At 37.9% G+C, this 24,274-nt stretch overlaps 1 protein-coding gene across 3 annotated transcripts in view; it reads right to left on the bottom strand.

The window, feature by feature from the left end:
• Ccser1 (coiled-coil serine rich protein 1) overlaps positions 1-24,274 on the bottom strand; it is a 1,161,699-nt gene that overhangs the window by 968,241 nt on the left and 169,184 nt on the right. For all 3 annotated transcript variants that reach the window (XM_055612833.1, XM_055612834.1, XM_055612835.1), the window contains exon 5: positions 18,239-18,359. In XM_055612833.1, the coding sequence (XP_055468808.1) occupies positions 18,239-18,359 (121 nt within the window). The remainder of the gene's footprint in view (positions 1-18,238; positions 18,360-24,274) is intronic.

The following is a 24,274-nucleotide window of genomic DNA, read 5'->3' as shown; positions in this document are numbered from 1 at the left end:
TTTTTCAAATCAGATGCCTTAAAATATTATATTTACACTTAACAAATGCCTGCTTTCAAAATAATTTAACTATTTCATTGGGTAGTACTAACACATTGAAAAATGCTGCAATGAAGTAATAACTTGATATTTATGAGAAGTATTAGTTTGTAACACAATAAGATAGTTATAGAATTTAAATTTTATATATGAAATTATTTTTATTAATAATAACATAATTATGATAGCATCATGTCAACTAAAGTATTATGGGAATCATTTGGAACAGGACTCAAGGTCAATACTTGGTATCTATGATGTTACAAGCCCTGTAATATTTGACCCTTAAATTAAAACAATGAATTATTTAATTGACAGTTGAATTATATATACAGCAGTGGTTCACAATCTGCCTGGCAAACCTCTATCTACAAAAATATTTACAGTAAGATTAATAACAAAAAAAGATTAATAACAACTTCAAAATTACAGTTATGAAGTAGCAACAGAACTACCTTTATGACTGGAGGCCACCACAAATGAGGAACAGTATTAAAGGGTCACAGCATTAGGAAGGGTGAGAGGCAACGGTCTAGTGTATACAGTGTGGCTCTTCTGACTAGTATGTTCTTCCAAGTGGCACAAAACACAGAGGCATTAGATATGAAGAGAACAAAAACATAGAAACTTCCCTAAAGAAAGTTACATTCTAAGTGCTGTGACTCTAATTTTTCTAGCCTTTAAATCCTTTTTGACTATTATTTGTATATAGAGTGGATTGATTTTGTTAGTAATGCAGGGTTGTCTCTCTAGAGGCTTTTGCAGTTTGTCCTAGCACTAGACACAGGCTGAGTTAACACTGATAAGGCACAGACCTCAGCATGGTCCTCCCTGGAACAAGACAAAGGACAAATACCCTGGACTGGTGTAAGTACTCACGGCTTTGAGAGCAAGCAACAGTGTGGATGCCCTGGCTGCCTGCCGAAGAAAACATGCTCCTCTGCAACATTTTTTTTTTTCCCCAGGCCGCTTCCTTTTTTGTTTGTTTTGTTTTAATTATCATTTATTACAGTTTATTCCTCTTGTATCCTGGCTGTGGTCTCCTCCCTTGTCTCCTCCCAATCCCTCCCTCCTCTTCTCCCCTCCCCTAGTTCACTGATAGGGGAGTTCCTCCTTCCCTTCTATTTGACCCTAGCCTATCAGGTGTCATCAGGACTGGTTGCATTGTCTTTATCTGTGGCCTGGCAAGGCTGTACCCTCTGAGGGTGGGGGTGGGGGAAAGTTTCTGAGTGCTTGTTACTGAGTTCATGCCAGACAAAGCCCCTGTGCCCCTTATTAGGGACCTTATTCAGATACTGAGTCTATGTGTGAGCCAGGGTTTTAGGTCCTCTCCATGAATTGTCCTTGGTTGGGGTATCAGTCTCTGTAGGGCTCCCAGGGCTGTTTTGTTTTGTTTTGTTTTGTTTTGTTTTGTTTTGTTTTGTTTTGTTTTGGTTTGGTTTGTTTTGGTTTGGTTTGGTTTGGTTTGTTTGGTTTGGTTTGGTTTTGGTTTGGTTTGGCTTTGTTGGTCTTTTTGGAGTTCCTGTCTTTCCATCTCCCCCTTCTTTCATAAAATCCTAGGTCACTTCTTACAGAGCACTGAAATAGACACAGATTATCGCCAAGATCTCCAGACTACCAAAGGGCATGCAGAATTTATCCATCGTAAGATAATTTTAAATGTGAAATGCACTGTAAAGAGCTGCCGTAATTGTCCCAAGTGCAGTCAGAACAGTAGAAACAGAAAGTAGTTGCACCCAGTTTATTTCAAAAAGGCTTGAGTAGCCTTTACTGTCTTTCTCCTGTGGCCTATGAATGGCAGGTATGGAAGAAATGTATTAAATAGCTGAGGTAAGAGAATAGATTCAATACAACATCTGTGTCATTTTTTTCTAAGATAAGTAGAAAAATTTATTTGTGGTCTAAAAATCTAAAAGCTGTAAAACTCAATTGGGTATTGAATTTTAAAATTAAACATTCAATTACCATACTTTGAAATGTCTAATAATTAATAGTGCAAAACATCTGGAGGCCACATTACATTTTAATCACAGAATGACCATCCAATACCAGGAAGCAGCTTTTTGTTGCATTCTTCTGTTACTTTTTTCTGAAGTTAAAATGTATATTCATTTAAAAATGCTTTCACCTTGTTTCTCATTCTAATTAAATGATAAAGAATGTGGGTAACTGTTCAATATAATGCAATAACTCCTGTTTTGTTTTGTTTTTATAGATAAAAACCATTATTTCTCTTAAAACATGAGTTCCAAATGCCAATTCAGAAAATAAAAGCATAATCTATTTAAGACTGCCACATTTTCTCATTCACAGTAGACTACACCAAGTTTATGAGGATATTGACATAGCTCTTTATAATCCAAGAGAAACCACATGCATGGAAGAGGAAGAGTATAAACCCAATTCAGCGTGTTTATTTGTCTAGTTATGACAGCAATCACACATGTAACAGTCAATACATTATTCAGTTAAATTAGCTCTTGATAGAATGAAACAAGAAAGGGTAAAACATGAATGAAATATGCTCCAAAAGAGAGAAAATGTCTACATTCACATGTGGGAGAAGAAAAAAAGACACTGGGGTCAAGAGCTTGGTGTATACCTAAAGAATAGCTTCTGCATCACAAAACCATTAAATAAAATATGCCTTACCAGGCCACAGACGAAGACAACGAAGTCAGTCCTGATGAGACCTGATAAGCTAGGGTCAGAGGGAAGTGGAGGAGGAACTCTTCTATCAGTGGAAGAGGACCATAATGGGAGAAGAGGGAGGGAGGATGGGACCAAGAGGAGACAAAGAAGGAAGCTACAGCTGGGATACAAAGTGAATAAAGTGTAATAATTAAAAAAATAAAAATTATTTAAAATTCATCAATACTCATTAATCATTGGTTATTTTATTACACTTTGAATATGCACAACCTAAGTGTTCAAATAGAACCTTAATAGGAGTTTATCATCTGAGAAATACCTAATTTAAGGACTGAGTTATATGGTTTACTAAAAGTCAGACATTTAGAGGGTAGAGGAACTGGAGACACAGCCCCAAGTCAGGTATTTTATGTGTGCCCAATACACCCTTCAATAGCTATAAAACTTCACTAATTTATTGATTTTTCCATATAGAAAGTTACTTCATTTAACTCTTTGTAGAAGAGTGAATTAATTAATTGTTTAAAACTTTTATGTGAACCAGTTTACATACAAAACTAAAAAATAGTATTTAACAGAAAAAAAGCCAAATAAATTGTGTCAGATTCAAATTCAGAAACAAATTAAAGACAATAACTGTTTTCTGTAAAAGAACGAAAGTGAAGTCACCTCAAGAATGAAATAATAATTGGCTCAGAGTAGCATAAACATAGAAAATTAAAGCAAATTAAAATAAAACACATTGCCATTTAGGTAAATATGATGTTTTAAAATCAAATAAATGTAAAATTATAAAGCATACAGATGACCTTTATCAGAACAGCTCATGGATTGAAAGGGATTTCACAGATAGCGTGTTCCACAGATTTTGTAATGCTGAAATCTATCTTCATCACAACAGCTCCATCATAAGAACTGCACAGTGATTATAAACTTCCAGGAAAAAATTCATTAGTATAAAATGCTCTCCTACTTCCTAACCCACATCTGTAAATCACATTTTAAAAGAAATCCTCATTATAGCCTTTAGATCTACACAGACCCACACAAAAGCCATTATTTCTAATCTCTTACTACAGGAAAAGCTTAAGCAGAATTATATAAAATAGTAAATATAATGATGTATCTAAATTATCTGATGACATTCTATTTGCTGAACTGTATTATATTGCCCAATAAAAAATGTTATCTGGATATATCAGTTGAGGAGAAAATCTAATTATTTTTTCAGATCTTATATGTATACACTTTTTACATGTAGTCTCGCTATCTGTCTCTATCACTCTGTCTTCCTGTGTGTGTGTGTGTGTGTGTGTGTGTGTGTGTGTGTGTGTGTGTGAGTGTGGTGATGATGGTGATGATGATGATGATGATGATGATGATGATGATGATGATGATGACGATGATTCGTGTGTAGAGATAAAAGGGAAATCGTAATAGTCGGCACTAGGTGACTCCCAGGATTGAATTCAAGTCATAAGGTCTGGGGAAAGGTGCCTTTACATACTGAGCCGTATTTTTTATATTTCACAAGACTTATTTCTACAAATTCTTAGACAAGTCCCTGTAAGTCATGAAAAACATGCATTAGTTTTATTTATTTGAAGTTTTTTTGTTTGTTTGTTTGTTTTTTGTTTTTTACAAAGAAAAGCCAAAAAAAGAAGCTAACATAATAAACTTAAAGTCCATCAGTAAGTAAGGCAAAACCACTTCACTTCTTGGTTACTTTGTGAAGACATCGAAAATAAATGCAAAAGTTCTGACGGGTATGATGACCAACAATGAAATGGTAATGAGTTCTATTTATTCTTCTGATCAGCAAGCACTATTTTTATGACATATATTTTATAATAATTTATAATTGCATATTTGATATTGATAAAAAAATAAGTGTAAATATTAAGAATAAAATGTATCATGCCAAATTGAAGAATTGATAAATTAAAATTATGGAAAAGAAAGTATAATTCATTCTTCTTAGACAGAGTCATCTTGAACAAGTTAGCTAACTTCTGTGTATCCTTATTTCCTACACCTGTGGGATAAGTATTGCCCATATTATCATTAGGAGAGAGAGCTAAATGAGCAAAAATCTATAAAGCTTGTCATCACATAATAAACAGCTTCTATGAACTGCGTAACCAAAAATGCATTATAAACTCTGAAAAGAATAGTGTCAAAAATATACACTTAAGAACTTCCTACTAAGAAAAATATTACAGAAATCACCTGAGACAAAATGGACAGATAGGAAATATCAGATCTGAGAAGCTGTGGTTCTTGGTATCTACTGAGTAAGAGTGAAGAATGTAGGTAACTTCCTGTCTAACATGCTCCAGAACAAGAGTATTGTGATGCTGAGTACCAAAGAGTCAATCTGAATACAAGTTGCTCCAGCCATGAGGTATTCTTTCTTTTCTCCCCCATGTGTGATTCTTAATTCCAAAATATTTGAAAATATTAGATAGTATTTATCACAGGTTCCATTTTGTCATTTGAATTTCTGTTGCTAATGTTTATCTCACAAACACTAAGAACAAACTCCAGGAAAACAGTTTGCCCGAAGCCAAACTGGATGCTGGCCTTCTGGGTTCCTGGTTTTGAGAGTTTTCTTTCCAACCTCATATGACAAAATTACCATTTGAATTCCTCCTTCATCTGTGAATTATTCAAAGAGTTACTATGTTAACAATGAAATATCAACAATAGAAGATCATACATCATGCTCATATTCAACCATCACAGTTTGTCCTACCTTCTGGTCAAAGAAAATGCATTCAACCTCTAATAAAAATAGAAATTATTTGTAGTTATATACTGCTTACTATCATCAGCACCTAGAATAAAACAACCGCCCAGGGAAAATATGCTATAAATAGAATTTAATTTAGTTTATGTGAAAGGGTAACACTTGGACTAGGGTGATAGCTCAGTCCACAAAGCTAAAAATATGAGGACCAGACTGGACAGAACTCTCGGTGCCCAGATAAAAAGCCCAATGTGATGAATTATACTTCTAATTGTAGCCCTGGAAAGATGAGGCAAGAAGATCGCTGGGGCTTTCTTGGTCAGCTGGCCTAGCCTAAACAGTGGGTCTGAGGTTACAGTAAAAACATGACCTCAACAAAAAAGGCAGAAGCAACCACAGCAGCTAAATATTGATGAGCACAACTAATATTCCATGTACTTTACTGGTGATGTGCTCCTTCCCATCTTGCATGCCCTCACCAGCAGTGTTTCCTGGGCTTTGGAAAGGGTGATACAGACTCCCATTCAGGGATGAGAACAAACAGTAATTTATTTAGAATACTCTGTATTAACTGTTGTCGATTACACACACACATACAAACACAAGTCCCTGTGACACTAGGAAGTGATCCAAATGCAAAGAAGGACATCAACAGAAGTGAAAGAGGATAAAAATGGTAATGGGTAAATATGATCATAACATATTGGAATTTTATATATGTATGAAATTGTCAGTCAAAAACTAAAAACCAAGGCAGGTGGCACCTCAGCAATAATATGTGAGGTTGACTTCTGGCCTGCTCATGGACATACATGCATACTCACTCACACATACACACATACACAGCCATGCATATACACATACCCACAGATACACAGACATGCACACACATACAGCAAACATGGACATAATGTGCACATACACACACCCACACACAGACATGCACATACGTAGGTGCACAAGAATACCACTTTCTTTAAAAATAAGCTTATAAACATATTTTGTAGATACATTGGAAGAAATGTATATTATAATATATTCCACAGTACATTACACATTTCTATATTTTTCTAGAAGTATACACCTGTTCACCATAATTTTATCAATGATTTTGAATCTGTTTCTTTGTAATGATTTCCTGTTTGTGGCCAATGCAATTCTGCCACACAGGTTTTTTTTAACTTTTATTAATTACACTTTGTATCCCCCCATAAATCCCTCCCTCCTCCCCTAGTAATCCCACATTCCCTCTTCACGTTTGCCCCTCCCTAAGTCCAATGATAGGGGAGGTCCCCCTCTCCTTCCTTCTGATCTTAGTCTATCAGATCTCATCAGGAATGGCTGCATTGTCATTTTCTGTGGCCTGGTAAGGCTGCTCCTCCCTCAGGGGGAGGAGATCAAAGAGCATCTGCCACACATTTTAAACTCTGTAACCTTGACATAAAAATGGTGCTGTTTTAGCTTTGCCTGCTTGTCATTGCCCTATAAGATGGAGAAATAGGAAATCACATCTGATAACATAACTTTGTGCTGTTACTAAAAGACTTACACCTTGTTACACTGTTATAGGATATCTTCAAATGGCATACTCTCTAATTTGAAAGCAGAATTCACTGTAGAATGCTGGCAGGGGAGGCTGAGAGCTGGCTGTGGGCCTGTTTGCATTCGTAGGCACTACTTGTACAGCACTTGCAATCTTGTTCAAGGATCTGATAAATCTGTATTTATATTACGCCATAAAGAGAACTGTGCTGGTGCACTGAAACACTTCAGGCATCTTATCAACTTGTCCCAAGTCACCTGAAAAATAGCACTTCCACGCTCAGTGTACAAAGAAGGCCTGTCAAAGCAGACATGACATGACAGTAGGAGTTCTTGACTTGACAGGCTGACTGCACAAGGGAACAAATACTGTGACTTACTACAGAGCAATAAACCGCAGGAAGATACAATAACAATGCTATCAATCAGGAGACAAGTTTCTCTCAAGACTCGTTCTTTTATAGTTTTTGTTTTTGTTCCATTAAAATTTCCTAGTTCATGACTAACACTGGATTTTCTTTTAAGATTCCTCAGACGATAAATTTCGATCATGCCTCCCAATATTCTCAGATACACCCTTCCTCCTAGCCACCCAACTTCATGCCCTCCTTCTCTCTCTAAATAAAATAAGCAATATGACAAAATAATATGAAAAGAAAAAGGCTCTATACCAAATACCAAACAAACGAACAAGAACCCCGGAGCTTATTTTGTGTGGTCAACTGCTCCTGGGCATAAAGTCTGCATGAAATGTGGTTGACATACCCAGTGACACTCCATTGGAGAAACCTGATTTTCCTGGCAAGCATCAGTTGCAAAATGTTTCTTGGTTATAAGGGAGCTTTGCTCCCATTTCCCCTTTTCAGAACTGGGTTTTGTCTGACCTGACCCTGTGCAGAGCCTGTGTCTATAGTCACAGTCTGTGTGAGTCCATATACACATCAGTCCTGTTGTATATGGCAGACCCTGTTTCCTGGGAGACATCTACCATAAGTCAATTAACTTTACTGTTTAAAAAAAGTGTAAACCACATGTAAATGAAACCATGCCTTACAATAAGGTGAAGAAGGGATAATGACATAGAGAAGGATAGTGGTCATCTATGCTCTCACAGGTCATTACTCAATACTACTAATTGCCCCCAAATCTAAGCCTGTCTCCATTTCCTTTCCACCTTGCTGTCTCCTCATACAGATTGCTTAGAAGGCCTGAGTATGAATGCCCAGCTGTCCCTCTAAGAGCCATCCACTATAAGTTACTGACAGGTCACTAAGTGACAGGAGGTATACTACAAGCATAATTTATCAGGAAATTTGAGACATGGTGGTTAGTACAGGAATACCTAATGGCTGGTGGAAACCCTGACTTTCTTCAACTTTTGTGTTGAGCAAAGGGGAACAGCTAGAGAAGAGTTGTAATATAGTCTTCTCAAATGCCAAGCCCAAGGTAAGAAACCAAGTCATTTAAAGACACTGATGTAATGGGATAGATTCAGCTGCCAATAGGATTGCTAATATAATTCAGAAGGATTGCTTTTACAAAACAATAATACATAAAAACAAGTGCCATGTTTTTCTTCTAAGACCTTAGCAAGAGAAAGCCAGGATAAAGAGAGTAGAATTTCTCCTCTGGGCTGGGCAGAGAAGTTCAGTCCAGCAGAGAGGTTTTAAGGCAATCTGACTTAGAGACAAGCAAAAGCACACAGAGTGGCCCCTTCAGAGTTTTTATCAAGCCAGCGTGCTACAGTGCCCTAGCAATAAGCCCAAGAAATATCTCCCTTGTGTTTGGTTCTCCTTTTCCTAGTTCACTGTGGACATTGACCTCCCTGATGGACTCTTATGTGCCAAGAGTAGCTTTGGCAGGGAACCAGCCTTTCTCGCTCTTCAGATCAGGAAGGCCTGCTTCAGGCAGCCAGGCATGAAATTAGCATCTATATTTTGTGTTTTCAGCTTCAAAGTAATTGGAAACTGATCCTCCTGAACCTCTGCATGAGCTGTGATTAGAAGAGGCCACTCTAAACAGACACAACTCCTAGTGAAGGGAGGGGAATACCACCCCATCCAAAAACCTTTGACCTAGAATTTACCCTGACTACAGGATGCACAGGGATAAAGATAGAACACAGGGGATATCCAGCCAATACCTGGCCCAACCTGAGACCCACACTAAAGGACAGAGTAAAACCCCAACACTATTAAAGACCTTATGCTTGCAGACAGGAGCCTAGCATACTGTACTCTGAAAGGCTCCACCCAGCAATGGAGTGAAACAGATGCTAAGACTCACAGCCAAACATTGGGAAGAGTGCAGGGAACCTTGTGGAAGGGGTGAGGTAGGTGTGGAAATTTGGAGTGGATAGGAGCTCCACAAGAAAACCAACAAAGCTAACTATCCTGGGCCCAGGTGGCCTTGAAGATCCTGAAGCACCAATCAGGGACTTGATTGAACTTGACCCAGGCCCCCTATACATATGTACCCTATGGGCAGCTTGGTCTTCATGTGGAGTCCCAAGTAAGAGGAGCGGGGGATGTCTCTGACAAAGACTCTGTTGCATACTTTTCAAACACTTCTCCCTGGCAGGGCTGCCTTACCAGGCCACCTTGGAAAAGAACCTGCTTAGTGCCAATGTGACTTGAAGTGCTGTGGTGGTTGGTGGTGGTAGCTCCCCTTTTCTGAAGGATATATGATTAGGGGGTAGGGAGAAAGGGAGGGAGGTTGGAACTGGGAGGAGAGGACAGAGGGGACTACAGTTGTGATGTAAAGTGAATAAAGACAGTAATTAAGAAAAAAAAGAGAAAATGCTTCTTCCCAAAGCCTCCTCCCCAGATTCTAATAGACTCACATGGGGTGAAGACTCTCTGACGACTGCTTCTACACCTGGACTAAGGGAACAAAAACCTATTATTGCTGTTTCTTCTGAAATATGAGCATGGGAAGCTGCAGGCATGGCCATAGTGACACTCCCCGTGCCTAAGGTGTTAGTTTTACTCATAAAGCAATGTTTTAGTGCACTGAGTGATGGAGGGTAAATGAAGGAAAATGTTTATGAAGAACCATAGGGTTCATATAAACACCTCATCAGGATGTTCTTTTGTGTATTTCCATTGTAAATCGATCACTAAGTTTGACAGGAATATTTTATCCCATTATGGTTTTGTGAGTCCTGTGTGTGACTCATTTATAAAGTGATATTTATAATTTTCTCTAAAATTGGTAGAATATAATCATTATGTACTCAGTGTTCGAATAGCCACACCACACTATTATAGATTTTAACATTGGAAAAATTAGTAATAAAAATATTACCCAATCTCCACCCTATTATTACCCCCAGTTTAGTAACTATGTTTAATTTGTCTTGGCTGACTAGGAGTCTCCTTTCACTGTGGCTATTTTCAAGCAAATAGTTGAGTGAAAGCTCCTCAATTATCACAGTGGCCATACATTCTGAAATCTGCCCTCCCTTTAGTGATATGCAGAAGACATTTCACTAGCTCTCTGACAGAGAGGGAAATCCCTGGTGTATAGGATTTTCCACGGTGTCAATCTATTCACCATAGTTAAATTTAAACTCCCTGAGGAGAATCACTGAGCCAGGTTTGGGAAAGAAATGCTGTCTACTCCAGGTGAACTCCTGCACATGAGCCCTTCAGTCGTTCCCATTCTTCTGTCCATAACAAGAAGGCGTCCACAAGGTTGGTCTGACCTCGTCACCTGGGCTCAATATAAATACATGTCTTGGCTTTCCTGTATTTCCGTTACCCTTCTTTGAATTTCTCCATATTTCCCGCTGCAGAACATGTAATCAATATTTCTCTCTGCTACAACACTTTCTTTGCATTTCCATTTCTATAACTAAGGTCCTTTAGATCTTAGCTAAAACATCCCTTTCTAAGAGAATTTTCCTCTGACCACTTTATTATTCTAAAACTCCTTACCATGAGCCCTTCCAGGGCTGCAGAGATGGGTCAGCGGTTAAGAGCCCTTACAGCAAGATATCCCTCTGCCCTACAACCACAGTCACAGCTGCAATCTTTAAGGTCCTGTTAAAATTAAAGGATCAACGTGTATCTTCTTGGTTACTTCACTAAGCATAACAGCTGTTGTCAGCATGCAGTCGGCAGGCATAAGTACAATGCTAAGAACACAACAGGCACTTTGGCGTCATCTGTGGTCAAAGAACTGAACTAGGAAGTTAATATCTACCCATAAGCATGTAGTTTTACATATAATTCTTTGATGTCTCCCACCATCAGTTTGTGGATAAACTTCATGGATGGCATTAGAGAGTAGCTCCGAAAAATAAAATATGTTGTTTTGGGTCAGGCTTGGAGACCAGACCTTTGAGCTGAACAGATGGAACCCTGCACCCTTTGCAAAGTAGCCCAGTGGACCTTCCCAAAATCAGCAAAAATGAAGAAAAGTGATGTGGCCTTGACAAAGAGAGTTTGCCATACAGGTAAGTAATGCAAAATTTCCACAAACCTAGGTATAAATCCTGACTCTTGGGTAGCCTGAGTTAATGGATATAAAATAAGATGAAAATATGAAAAAGGACAGAGAAGTAATACCATAATTTATTTTTCTTTCTCCTGTATATCCAACTTTACAATGGTCACACAATCCTTCAGTTCAGACACTGAGTCAAAGCAGGTGTGAAGATCCAAATTTGGTACAAGCAATTTTCTAACAGAGCCCAAAGTCCAAACTAGAACTAACTCTGGATGATTTCATTCTCCTAAAAGCTTGAATGTTATGTTCACTTCAGAAAATGCTCTTTTCATGCTGCTTATTGAACACAGATACAGTTTTGAAGAGCAACTGTGCATAGCTGTAAAAGTGAGCACACATTTCATACTATGTGTTTTGGGGAATATAAAAAGCCTCTTTCTCAAGCTTCAAACTCAGTTCCATGATTAAATATTTGAACACTGTATCCTATGTATATTACATAATTTTTATTTTTGAGACAAGGTGTCACTACACAGCCCAGGAAGTTTTCCGTCATGCTGAGCTCACAGGTGTGAGCTACCTGCCCAAACCGAGTACTGAGCTCACAGGTGTAAGCTTCCTGTTCAGGATGAGTTTTCTGTTTTCTATCAAGGTTATCCTTTCCATAGTCTGATAAGATGCATATGAGAAGACTAAGAAAAGGCATCCACAACCTTATTTGCTTATTTAAGATGATTTACAGACAGAATAAAAGCTCTGAAGTATCCTACCATGATGCACAAAATGTACCTTCCCTTCTTATGAAGGACAGCTTTTTCCTGTCTTTTTGCTCTAAACAGGAAGTCCTATTTCCAGTTGCTGGTGATGTGGGAAAATAAACAATTGTAAAATAACAGCATGTCAAAGTCAATGTGTACCTATCAAAATTGGTCATGAAATGTTTCACACTGCAAAATTATGTAATAGTATATTAATACAACAATATAATTAAGGCCAACATGACTAATTTTTAAGTGTTTAATATTGATACATTAACAAATGACATCCAATGATAAACAAAAAAAAATGCTCATCTAAAAACTAAACTCATACTGGACAGGGAGTATAGGTTGGCTTTATACTGTTAATCACCAGTTAAAAGATTTCTAAAATCTACCTAGTTTATAACATTATAGAAAGATATTATCTTAAAACTTCTTTCTTACTCATAACCTTACATACTCTGAAACCCTCTCTGAAGAAAATTATTCCAGTTCTGCTTAGCAAGAGATTTTGTGAGTTTTAAATTCTGTCACTGTAAATCTGTTTCAGATATTCTGAGGAGTCTGAATTTATAGGAGATGGCCTGCATGGTCAGAAGGATGAAGTACTTAAAGCAGTAATTCCACCTGGAATTAAAAGTGATACTACGGATGCCTGGCTCTCAGATGGCAGAACTGAATCTTCTCATAATTGCACTGGGAGCGGATATTTGTGCATATTTTTCACTTATGGAAATTAAAAATATATTAACTGACTCTAGTAGCCTGATCTCTAAAATATGTGACAAGGGTTCTCAGCTAATATATTTGGTATAAAAGTAATTACAACAAATATATGTACATATACTCCTGCTTTCCTATTACATTATTTTAAAACAGGCATTGTACTGTAAGCGAAAATATAACAAGAGAGACACTTAAAGAAATGCTCAACGTCATTAGCCATCAGGGAAATGCAAATCAAAACAACCCTGAGATTTCACCTTACACCCATCAGAATGGCCAAGATGAAAAACTCAAGTGACAATACATGTTGGAGAGGTAGTAGAGAAAGGGGAACTCTCCTCCACTGCTGGTGGGAATGTAAACTTGTGCAACCACTCTGGAAATCAATTTGGCACTCTCTCAGACAACTAGGAATAGTGCTTCCTCAAGATCCAGCCATACCACTCCTAGGCATATATCCAAAAGAGGCAAAGGTACACAATAAGAACATTTGCTCAACCATGTTTGTATCAGCCTTATTTGTAATAGCCAGAAGCTGGAAACAGCCCAGATGCCCCTCAACTGAAGAATGGATGCAGAAATTGTGGTACATCTACACAATGGAGTATTACCCTACAATGAAAAATAAGGAAATCATGAAATTTGCAGGTAAACGATGGGACCTGGAAAGAATCATCCTGAGTGAGCTGTCCCAGAAGCAGAAAGACACACATGGTATATACTCACTCATATAGACTTATAGGATAAACCTAAAATCTGTACATCTAAAGAAACTAATCAAGAGAGAGGACTCTGACTAAAACACTCAATCCCCATCCCGAAAGGCAAAGAGGATGGACATAAGAAGAAGAAAGCAGGAAACAACCTAGGAACCTGCCACAGAGGGCCTCTGAAAGGCTCTGCCCTGCAGACTATCAAAGCAGATGCTGAGACTTTATGGCCAACTGTTGGGCAGAGTGCATAGAATCTTATGTAAGAAGTGGGAAATAGTAGGTTATGGAGAGGACAGGAACCCCACAAGGAGAGCAACAGAACCAGAAGATTTGAACACAGGGGTCTTCCCAGAGACCCATACTCCAACCAAGTACCAGGCATGGAGATAACCTAGAACCCCTGTGCAGATGTAATCCATGGCACTTTAGTGTCTAAGTGGGTTATATAGTAAAGGGAAGAGGGACTGCCTCTGACACAATCTGATAGGCCTGCTCTTTGATCACCTCCCCCTGAGGGGAGAGCAGTCTTACCAGGCCACAGAAGATGACAAAGCAACCACTCTGGATGTGATCTGATAGACTAAGATCAGAAGGAAGGAGAGGAGGACCTCCCCTATCAGTGGACTTGGGGAGGGGCATGCATGCAGAAGGGGAGGGAGGGTGGGATCGGGAGGAGAAGAGGGAGGGGCTTATGGGGGGATACAAAGTGAATAAAGTGTAAAAAAAGCAACAAAATAAATGCCTATAAGTAAAAACTAAAAAAAGAAAGAAAGAAAATATAACAAGCAAGTCAAGACAAAGAAAATTATATATATATATATATATATATTTTTTTTTTTTCTTACCAGTAGCACAACTGTATCAAACAACATAAAATATAATGGGTTGGCAAAATTTATTGAAAAACTAAAGATAGGCATGTTGTACCTGAGTTTGTCAATTTTTTTAATATAATAAAATTCCTACCATTCAAATGATATTACAAACTAAATTAAGCATGCATTACTACTTTGAATTCTTGATTCGTTACTTTAAATTTTGCCCTATTTTTTTTGCTTATATTTACCAATATTTTCAAAATTTCAAGTATCCTTTTTCTTCTCAATGTATCACAATTTCCCAGGCTTCACATGGAATCCATTGCATAAAAACTATTATGAGCAGTGTTGTGTCAGAACGGTTATTTCAAACAATCCATGCCAACGGCACTCTAATCTTCACTTGCTTTCATTTAAGAGAAACTCACCCTACTGCATGTGTTAGAAAAATAAACATTTGCTTCAGTTGCTGCTGAGACTCTGCAAACATTTGAGCAATGCAAGTCCTAGAAAATGAGAACTGCAGACAGGCAAGTGAAGTGGCCAGATGTAGATGAAATTCTCCTTGGCAGCCCCGAGACCCAACCCTGATATAACAGAAATTTTTATCCACAACATTTTAACAACATCAGCCAGTCACCATTACTACTTTGGGCTTTCCTTAGGCCACTTTGCTTAGTGAATCTCTCACTAGAAAACAAGATTTTTCAGTAAATAACCTAGTGTTTGTATTGTGCTCATCTATCTGCTTACACCAATTAATTTTCAAAATAATGGTGTGTGGTATACAGGGCATACATTGTGGATTGATAGATAATTTCATAGGTTAAAAGGGGAAACTGCATGTTAGAAAAATATCTGAATAGCTTCTTTAGAATCATAACTGATGATTAATGTTAGCAAAACATGCAAGATACTTATGCCATTTGGGTCAGCTCAGTTAAAACATAATGAAAGCATTAAGGAATTAGTATCAACTGCACTGAAGGTATGTTCTGATTAATGAAATCCAAGATTTAAAAAAAATCATGTGGCTTTACATAAATAAGTTTAGATATATGACTAACAGAAAGAGCTGGTCGCTAGTTTACTTTTGACACAACTGAGGATTCTGTAAGGACACCTAGAGAGATGTTTCAACAACAGCTTGAAGGATTAGACATCTATACACAGGATCATCCATAGTGCTAACAGGTGAACCTGAGGGAGGGGCATAAAAAATATCTCCGTGCAGAGTAGTAAATTCACACCCTCATAGTGAGGGTTAAAGTATTACTATAATAAACAGGTAAAGAAACTGAAGCACAAATAGATAAATGTCCACAAACAAAACAGATTTAAGCCAGTCCTTACGAGAGAAAAAAGCAAACACCAATAAAGCCTGTATGAGTTAATAATATTGTCAAAGAGCATTTAAGTGAGAATGTAGATGCTAGGACAACAAAGGAATCTCTGGCTGAACAGAAAGAAAAGGATGTTGTCTACTAACACACACACATACACACACACACCAGAATAGACTGTTTATGAAGCTTCTAAAGACTAGGAAAAAGACATGTACATTATTAACTCTATTAATCGGCTATGTTCTCAGTCCTTGAAAAATAATCTAAAAAGAATAAGATCCAAGTTAAAACTATATGGGGGCTTATGTAAGCTCACAAACACACTGCAAGAGAATACATTTGAGCTTTCTAATGTAACTTACTGGGCAAATATGAGATGTAATTTTCTTCCTATTAGACAAAAGATGACTATTGGATCCTAAAACTTAAACTACATTAGGTGCTGCTAAGTGGTTTTCACATTCCGATTGCATTAAAACTGAATTACAATCACCACTTTTTGAATTGCATGGTATTTCTTTTCTTTATAATGAGAATATTAATGGTAAATATCTTCATGCAATCAAATACGTGAATTGCTCCATTGGTTCAGTTTTATTGAATGTAACATTAGGAGATTTTCCTAATTGATTTCACAAAGAGTATCAAAATAGAACCATGTTGTAGGAAAATGCTTTGGGAGCATATCAGGTAGAAAGACACGCAAGAGGCAAGCAAACACAAACCAGGGCAAGTAGCATATCTGTTTAGGATGTGCCAAGACTCCTTCCCTTGAGAATGTGATAGGCCGCTCACATATACAGACAACATACAGGTCACATATCTTACACTATCACATAACTTACAGTGCCACGGCTTATCGCACGTCACACAACACCACATAGCACACATCACCATATTCTACACATTGCATGTAACCCATTACCACACAGAACACACGCCACATAGCACACATCGCTATATTTCACAGGTATTAATTAGCACCGCATATCATTTACCACCATGTCACACACAACGTCACATCATGTACTGTATGGTTTGACATATCCTATAGAACTACATATCACACATCAACACAGATCACACACCAACACATCTCATGCCTTGACACCTATCTCCACATTTCACTAACACCACAGAACACCATAAATCACACGTGACTACATACCATCTTGCATCTCATATCATCACATATCACCACAAAGCACACACCAAATATCCCCAAACATTACGCATGTTATTAGCACACATAATCATTGCCTGCCTCATATCATCACATATTACAGTGTGTGTGTGTGTGTGTGTGTGTGTGTGTGTGTGTGTGTGTACACACTTCTTCATCCAGAGACCTACCTCAGGCACAGGCTTATCTTCTCTAGAAAATCAGCAGCAGGTTTTCCATTTCATTGATTGAATATTATATCAGAAGTGGTTGTGATTTAATGTTTCATTTCTACATATATTTGTTACCATTAATTTAACCCTTTTTTAGTCATTATGAAAATAAGTCTTTCATTTACTTAAATATAAAATCAAATTTAACTCTCAGTGAGAACCAGTTCTGTTTAACTGAAAAACATATAATCTATAACTGAATGACCGTGTCCTTTAAATATTCTTTTTGAGCATATACACATATTTGGAAAAATACATGCCTATATCATCATCTTTCACCTTGCCAGTTTTTTGTTTGTTTGTTTCACAAAATGAACATGTCCATAGCAACCAGAATGCAGAGCAAGGATGGCAACAAAACCAATAGTTAGCAAACTTCTGTACTTCTTACTAGGCAATGTCACGGGCCACTGCAAGCTTCAATAGTGTAAAGTTTTTAGAATATGACAATTTACTAAAGTTTTAAAATGGTACCTTGTACTCCTTGTAAAATCCAAACCAACTTGAAGCTAAGTGTATACTAAGAGCTGACTGCAGAGGTGGAGAGAGGCTCAGGTAGTACTGTGCCCTCTTCCGGAGGAACTAGGCTTGTTTGGCAGCATCCTAGTCTGCAGCTGACAAGCACGAGCGGATCCAACACTCCCTGTTTGTCTCCATGGACTCCTACTCACATACACAAATACACACGTTTACATAGAAAATAAATAAACAAACTAACAAAAATATAAAGTGATTCCATTTTAGTCTACAACCCTATAGATCTGTAATCCCTTATCCAGGATCAGCATGCAGACAGGATGCTACCTTCTCAGCTGACCTAAGACAGAACACCAAAATAAAACTTAAATAACATAGGTCGGACATCCAAGGCAGTAGACAGTAGTAACTGTTTAGAAAACGATGATTTTGAACAAACTAAATTTCTATACATACTTACACTGCCACTTTTGTCATACTTCGGGGGAGGGGAGGAGTCTGGGCAGCTATTTATACTTGAGGTACTTGGATGTTATCTCGAGGCCAGAAACCTTAAATGACAACTTACTGTTTGGAAGGCTCAGGACATTTTGGTTCTTCTAATATCTTCATTTCTCTTGTTGGGTCCACTGGGCTAAGAAGGACGGCCGCACACGACATTACAGAGTTGTAGGAATCTTCCCGGCAAACTGTAGTTTGAAAACAATTAATTTTAAATGGTAAAAATCACTCAGTGCTTGTTCTCATGTTCCTCATTTCACTTTTTTATTTTCAGTCAAGTTCAGAAAGAACTTCAAGAAAAACATTAACATTAAATTTGCCTCAGTATTCTTTTGCACACTATTTTCCTGTAACTAGCAGTAAGACCCTGAGAAATTTTACTTAGCTTCATAGTGAAAAGGGTATTCCCAACATTTAGCAGCAGAAAAAAAAAAAAAACATTTTTGGTTGAATGGTAAATAAGAAGTGTATGCCACAGTGCATGTACTTCATGAATTTCCACAAGAAAAATCCAGTTGCTTCATCAAGACCAAGATTGTGAAATTCATGAGTTATCATGTGTTTACCCTCCTGTGGTCTGCATCTTGTCCTGCCACAGCTCCAAACCGACCTACTATTATCATAATGTTAACATGAAGCAACTGCATTTCTGACCTTTCTGCAATGACCTTTCATAATCTTTGTCATCATTCTTAAAAGTATGGCCTACTTTGTTCCATGTGTGTTTATAAGATCCATCCACAAAATGTACTGTTAGTTTATTGTGGTGGCAATGTAGTGTTTCTTTGGGTAAATAATCTCAATTGTTGTTGTCATTCAATGGTAATAGACACAAGTTATTTCCAGTTTGGGGCTATTTCTGTTGGCTATAAATATCCTTGTAATTTTTTGGTGAGTTACACATACAGATTTGGTCTGGAAAATCTTCTAGAAGCTATAACTGTTCTCAGGATATGTCAGTGATTGTATTTTGCATAGTAGACACCAGTGAACAGTTCTCTGTCATGACTCCTTTCCTCCAAACAGATGTGTCAATTATCCCATATCAACAAATCACTTCATTCTATAGGTTCTCCCATAGAATGTTTATAGTATATGAATAATGTATCACTACATAACAAATCCACACAAATTTTGTTTAAAACATTCATTTATCTTAAAGTTGTGTATGTAATGAAAGTTTTGGTTTCTTTGTATGTTATGTTAAGATGCTTTTGTTTTAATCTCAAGTGTGGGATTCTAGTTGGGCTGTAGCTTGCCCACACCTGTTACTGTCACATAGGGGGTGTGATCTTTGCCAGCGAGGAACAGCGTTCCACGTTCCACGTGCTGCCAGGACAGGGACATGTTTAGGACTCTGAGAGTATAAGCATGACAGGCGAGAGAGAGAAGGTGTCCTATGATAACTTTCAGTGTTGGCGTGTGGCATGTAGCAGTTTGGAGAATCCAGAGAAGATGCGGTGATCTGGAGCAGACAGACAGAGAGAAATGTTTCAGGGTGCAGCAGTGTGGAGGAGACTGCTAGCCGTGTCTGTGATTGACAGAGATTGGTACAGAGCCCTAAAACAACCCCTTGACCCTAAACAGTGTGGAGAAGTCTGAGCCCCCTCTTCTCACTAACCTTTTCTCTCCTACTTAAAGTAGGAGGAGGGGCATTCGTGGAAGGAAGGTAGAGGCCTAGATTCCACAAATAAAATAGTTTTTAAAAAGAATGCTACACGTGGCTACATCGGTAAGTGGTAAATCTGGGTGACCTCAAAACACTTCATCACTTATGGTCTCAATTTGTTGGTCTGGCTGGACTCCTTTCAAACGTTTCTATGAGTCAAGCACTCTGGCCCAGGGAGTGGCCTGGGGTAAGCGGAATTCTCTTTATTACCACCTATAGTTCTTCTTGAAATTACCCAATGACCCTTTTCCTATTAAAAAAATAAATAAATAAAACAAAACAAGACAAAAACAAAAAACAAACCTCTGTGTGGAAATAATCCACTGAAAAATTAATTTCTGTTTGCAATGGTTGACATTGCTTGTAAAGTTGACAAGAAGATCTGGAACCCTATACGTGACAAGCCTCTGAGCACAAGTGTTTGGAATTACACTTATTAGGGTGACTGAGATGGGAAAACCCACGATGAATATGGGCAGCACCATGCAATGGCTGGGGTTCTGGACTCCATGAAGATGAGAGAATGTGCTGAGCACAGGAGTTAATCCACCTCTTTCTGCTTCCTGATTGTAGATACAGGATGCTCTCAGGCTCCACCTGCTTGACTACCCTGCCATGGTGGGCTGTGTTGAGATCTATGGAGCTAAATACACTTTTCCTTCCTGAAGCTGACATTGCCAGAGTATTTTGACACAGGAACCAAAGTTGTTATGAGAATTTGCTTCCTTCCTGTGAGAGTAAATCAAGGCTCCAGTTTTAAAAAACAGTCATGTGCCAACTTAGAATTCTGACTCACAGTTATTCACTTAAGAATGCAGTCACTCTTATGAAAGGGGAGATAGTAAGACCTGGAGAGGACAGGAACTCCACAATGAGAGCAACAGAACCAAAAAATCTGTTCACAGGGCTCTTTTCTGAGACTGATACTCCAACCAAGGACCATTCATGGATATAAGCTAGATAACCTAGAACTCCTGTTCAGATGTCACCCATGGCAGCTCAGTATCCAAGTGGGTGTCTTAGTAAGGGGAACAGTGACTGTCTCTGACCTGAACTCAGTGGCTGTATCTTTGATATCTTCCCCCTGAGGGGGGAACAGCCTTGTCAGGCCACAGAGGAGGAAAATGCAGCCAATCCTGATGATACCTGATAAGCTAGAGTCAGATGGAAGAGAAGGAGGACCTCCTCTATCAGTGGACTTGGAGAGGGGAATGGGAGGAGATGAGGGAGCGAGGGTGGGATTGGGAGGGAATGGGGGAGGGGCCTACAACTGAGATACAAAATGAATAAACTGTAATTAATAAAAAAAGAATGCAGTCACATTATAGATCTTTAACCTATATATTTCTGATGACAAAGTTAAATCTATATGTATATAGCTCTCATTTTATGTGATTATAATTTACACAAATTACTTTTAGTCTCTTTATCCAAATAACAGCAATCATCCCAAGAACATTGATCAAAATACTGCTAGCATGGCGTATTATCCTTAGTTATACAAAGTAAGTATAAATTTCCCTACTGCTCTTCAGTCTCTGCTCCACCATGTCAACCACAAATTGAGATTGCGATGGGCACATGTGTGGACATTTTCAGAGTCTGGTGACTACTGGTCCCTAGACACCTGCTATTGACCACAAGCCAGCAAGGAACCTGTGCAGCATTTTTCCAAAGAGAGAGAGAGAGAGAAAATGAAAAAGATGGGAAAGAAAACAATGCTGAAAGAGCTGGAAGGATATTTGCAATGAATGTAAATACTGTTCCTCATTGATACAAATATTATTTCAAAAATTATATGATGACAGAACAAACTGGCCTCCTACTCTATGTAGAAAGAAGGAAATTATGGAAGTGATGGCACAGATAGAACACAGGAATGCACTATGATCTCAAACAGAAAGTTCCACAGGATGCAAGAGCAACCTTCTTCATTTTTCCCTTAAAATATGTTATGAATTATCTTAGGACTCCAGTCAAGTATGAGTACATGGCCAGACAAGCTGAGTTGAATCTAAAACACTCTTGCTATACTTCTAACACTCAAGGCATGAAACAGCCTCTCATATGTGTTGAAGAGAGGCTCTGGTTCCTCCCTCGTTCCAGAAGACCAGCAAGTACTTAATTCAATCTAGTACTCTATATTTATTTTCAGAATAAACTTTGCAACAAACAATTGCAATACACTGGCTGGTAATATTATTTTTAATATAATTATTAGAGTGTGTTATAGTTTAAATTTCTACCATTGTCTTCAATCCAACTAGTGAAAAAAAATAGACCCAGAGGAATTTTGCTGTTTCATTCCCTTTAGTTGAAAACATGGAAACATTAAATGTTTACTGAAACAGCTGAAGAAAAAAGATTGATAGTAGGATCAAACTGTGGACATGAAAAAATAACACTGCCATTTTCAAGTGATCCTTTGACCTCTGTGAGGGACACTTTGCAGGTTTTACAGCAATATGTTTCAGTTTGGATTAGAATGAAACATTTAATGTTGATATATGTGGGAGCAAAGAGCTGAGTTCTTTTACATGAAATTAAGGAAGAAGTGGAATGCTCTTAGCAAAGAAGCTTTCTGAGTGTCTTCCATCTTTCACTTTATAGCAATCTTGTTCTTCCTCTTGGGTATTTTGTTAGGTGCTTACTTGTTATAAGTACAGTTAATATACTAATTACAGCAGTAACAAAGCAACAATCTAACTTCTCAGTATTTTATCTTTCCTTTGTTCTTTGCTAAGGATGGAAGCCCATGATAGGTAAGATCTCTACAACAAAGGCATATTCCCAGACTCAAGATTTAATATGTAATTTTATGACATGTACAATCCAGTTGGTTACATTACATATTTCTCCATGAAAATTACTAACATAAACAATTTATTCAAAAAGATATTAACTCTATTCTTGAACCAGGTTCTAGCCTCTGAAGATGTAGCAGTAAACAAAATGTCCTTTCCCTTTCCAGAAATTTTTTTGTATTTGAACTTTTAAAATTTTATTTATGTGTATGTGCCTTGCTGAGTTTTGTGCACATGTATGTAGATGTCTGTGGAAGCCAAAAGGTCAGATCCGTAGAACTAGAGATAGAAGCATTGTAAACACCATGATGTGGGTGCTGAGAAACAAACCCTAGTCCTCCGTAACTGCAGCAAGTGCTGTTAATCACTCAGCCATCTCTCTCCTCCTCCTCTTCTCTCTCTCGGTAAGAAAATACAAGTATTTTAGCAAATTCCTTCTTTTATTCCAGAAATATCTGAAGAAAAATCTCTTTTCCTTGGTCTCTACTTTTGAACCACTTTAGCTATATAACCATCTAATGAATAGTCCTGGAGTCATTGCAACACGTATAGCTATGGGGCATGGGGCTCTGTGGCACAGCGCTTGCCTAGGACGTGCAAATCCTGGCTTTAGACTTTAATGCTGCCCATTAGGTGAGGAAAAGTAGCCACACAAAACCACAGTTACTCCTTTTCTAAGAGCTAACCTGGTTATAAAGGAGTTAGAGTTGGTTCAGTTGTTAAGAGCATTTACTGCTCTTAGCAAGGACCCAGGTTCTGTACCCAGCACCTTCATTGATGCTCACAACTACCTGCAACTCCAGATTCAGGGGATTCCCTCACCTTTTTGGACTTTTGTGGGCTCCTGCATGCTTGTAGTATAAAAATATACACTTAGGCATATGCACACATACATACAATACAGTAAATATTTTAAGATACCACACTATACAACTCTGTTCATATATTGTCTTCTTCAAACACAGTTAAGCCAGTATTATCATTGGATGAGTCAATCACCATCTGATCCCCTACCTCATCATTATTCTTCCTGTTCTTGGTTCATTTCTTGCTCTGCCTTTGGGTTGAGCAGAATAAGCATCAAATAAATTATAAATCTTTGTTGAAGAATTATATTGGAAAGGCATTAAATCCCACACCATGAAACATAATGAACGAGTCCTTACTTCTCTACTTCTGACAGTTACTTAATGGCTTCCCTCTGCAAAGAATGAGGAGACACATCATCTGCATAATGTCCTTCCTCATTTTTTAGGATTGAAATAAAATATTCAGTTATCTCCTTTTAAAACCCAGTAACTCTTCAGAATATTGTGTATGAATAACAAGTCATAAGGAAATGTACACAGGTGTGCTCCAATGTACAAATTAAATAAAGCAGAGTTCAGCTACACTGCTCTAAGGACAGATGCTGAATTTTTGAAATTGTCCTCCTTCTGTCATTTCCCTACTTCATGTAAAGTCACTGGTGAAAATCAGGAAGCACAATTGCATCTACAAATTGGGTGACTTGTCCAGAGGCTAGCTATTAAGGCAAGGTAGGACCCTGTAGGAAAAGTTCATGTTTCACAACCAAATATTAAAAAGAAAGAAAGAAAGAAAGAAAGAAAGAAAGAAAGAAAGAAAGAAA

The sequence above is a fragment of the Psammomys obesus genome, unplaced genomic scaffold, assembly GCF_907164565.1.
Source record: "Psammomys obesus unplaced genomic scaffold, mPsaObe1.curated_primary_1811, whole genome shotgun sequence".
NCBI classification, from domain to species: domain Eukaryota; kingdom Metazoa; phylum Chordata; class Mammalia; order Rodentia; family Muridae; genus Psammomys; species Psammomys obesus.
This window is presented reverse-complemented; position numbering and strand designations above follow the sequence as displayed.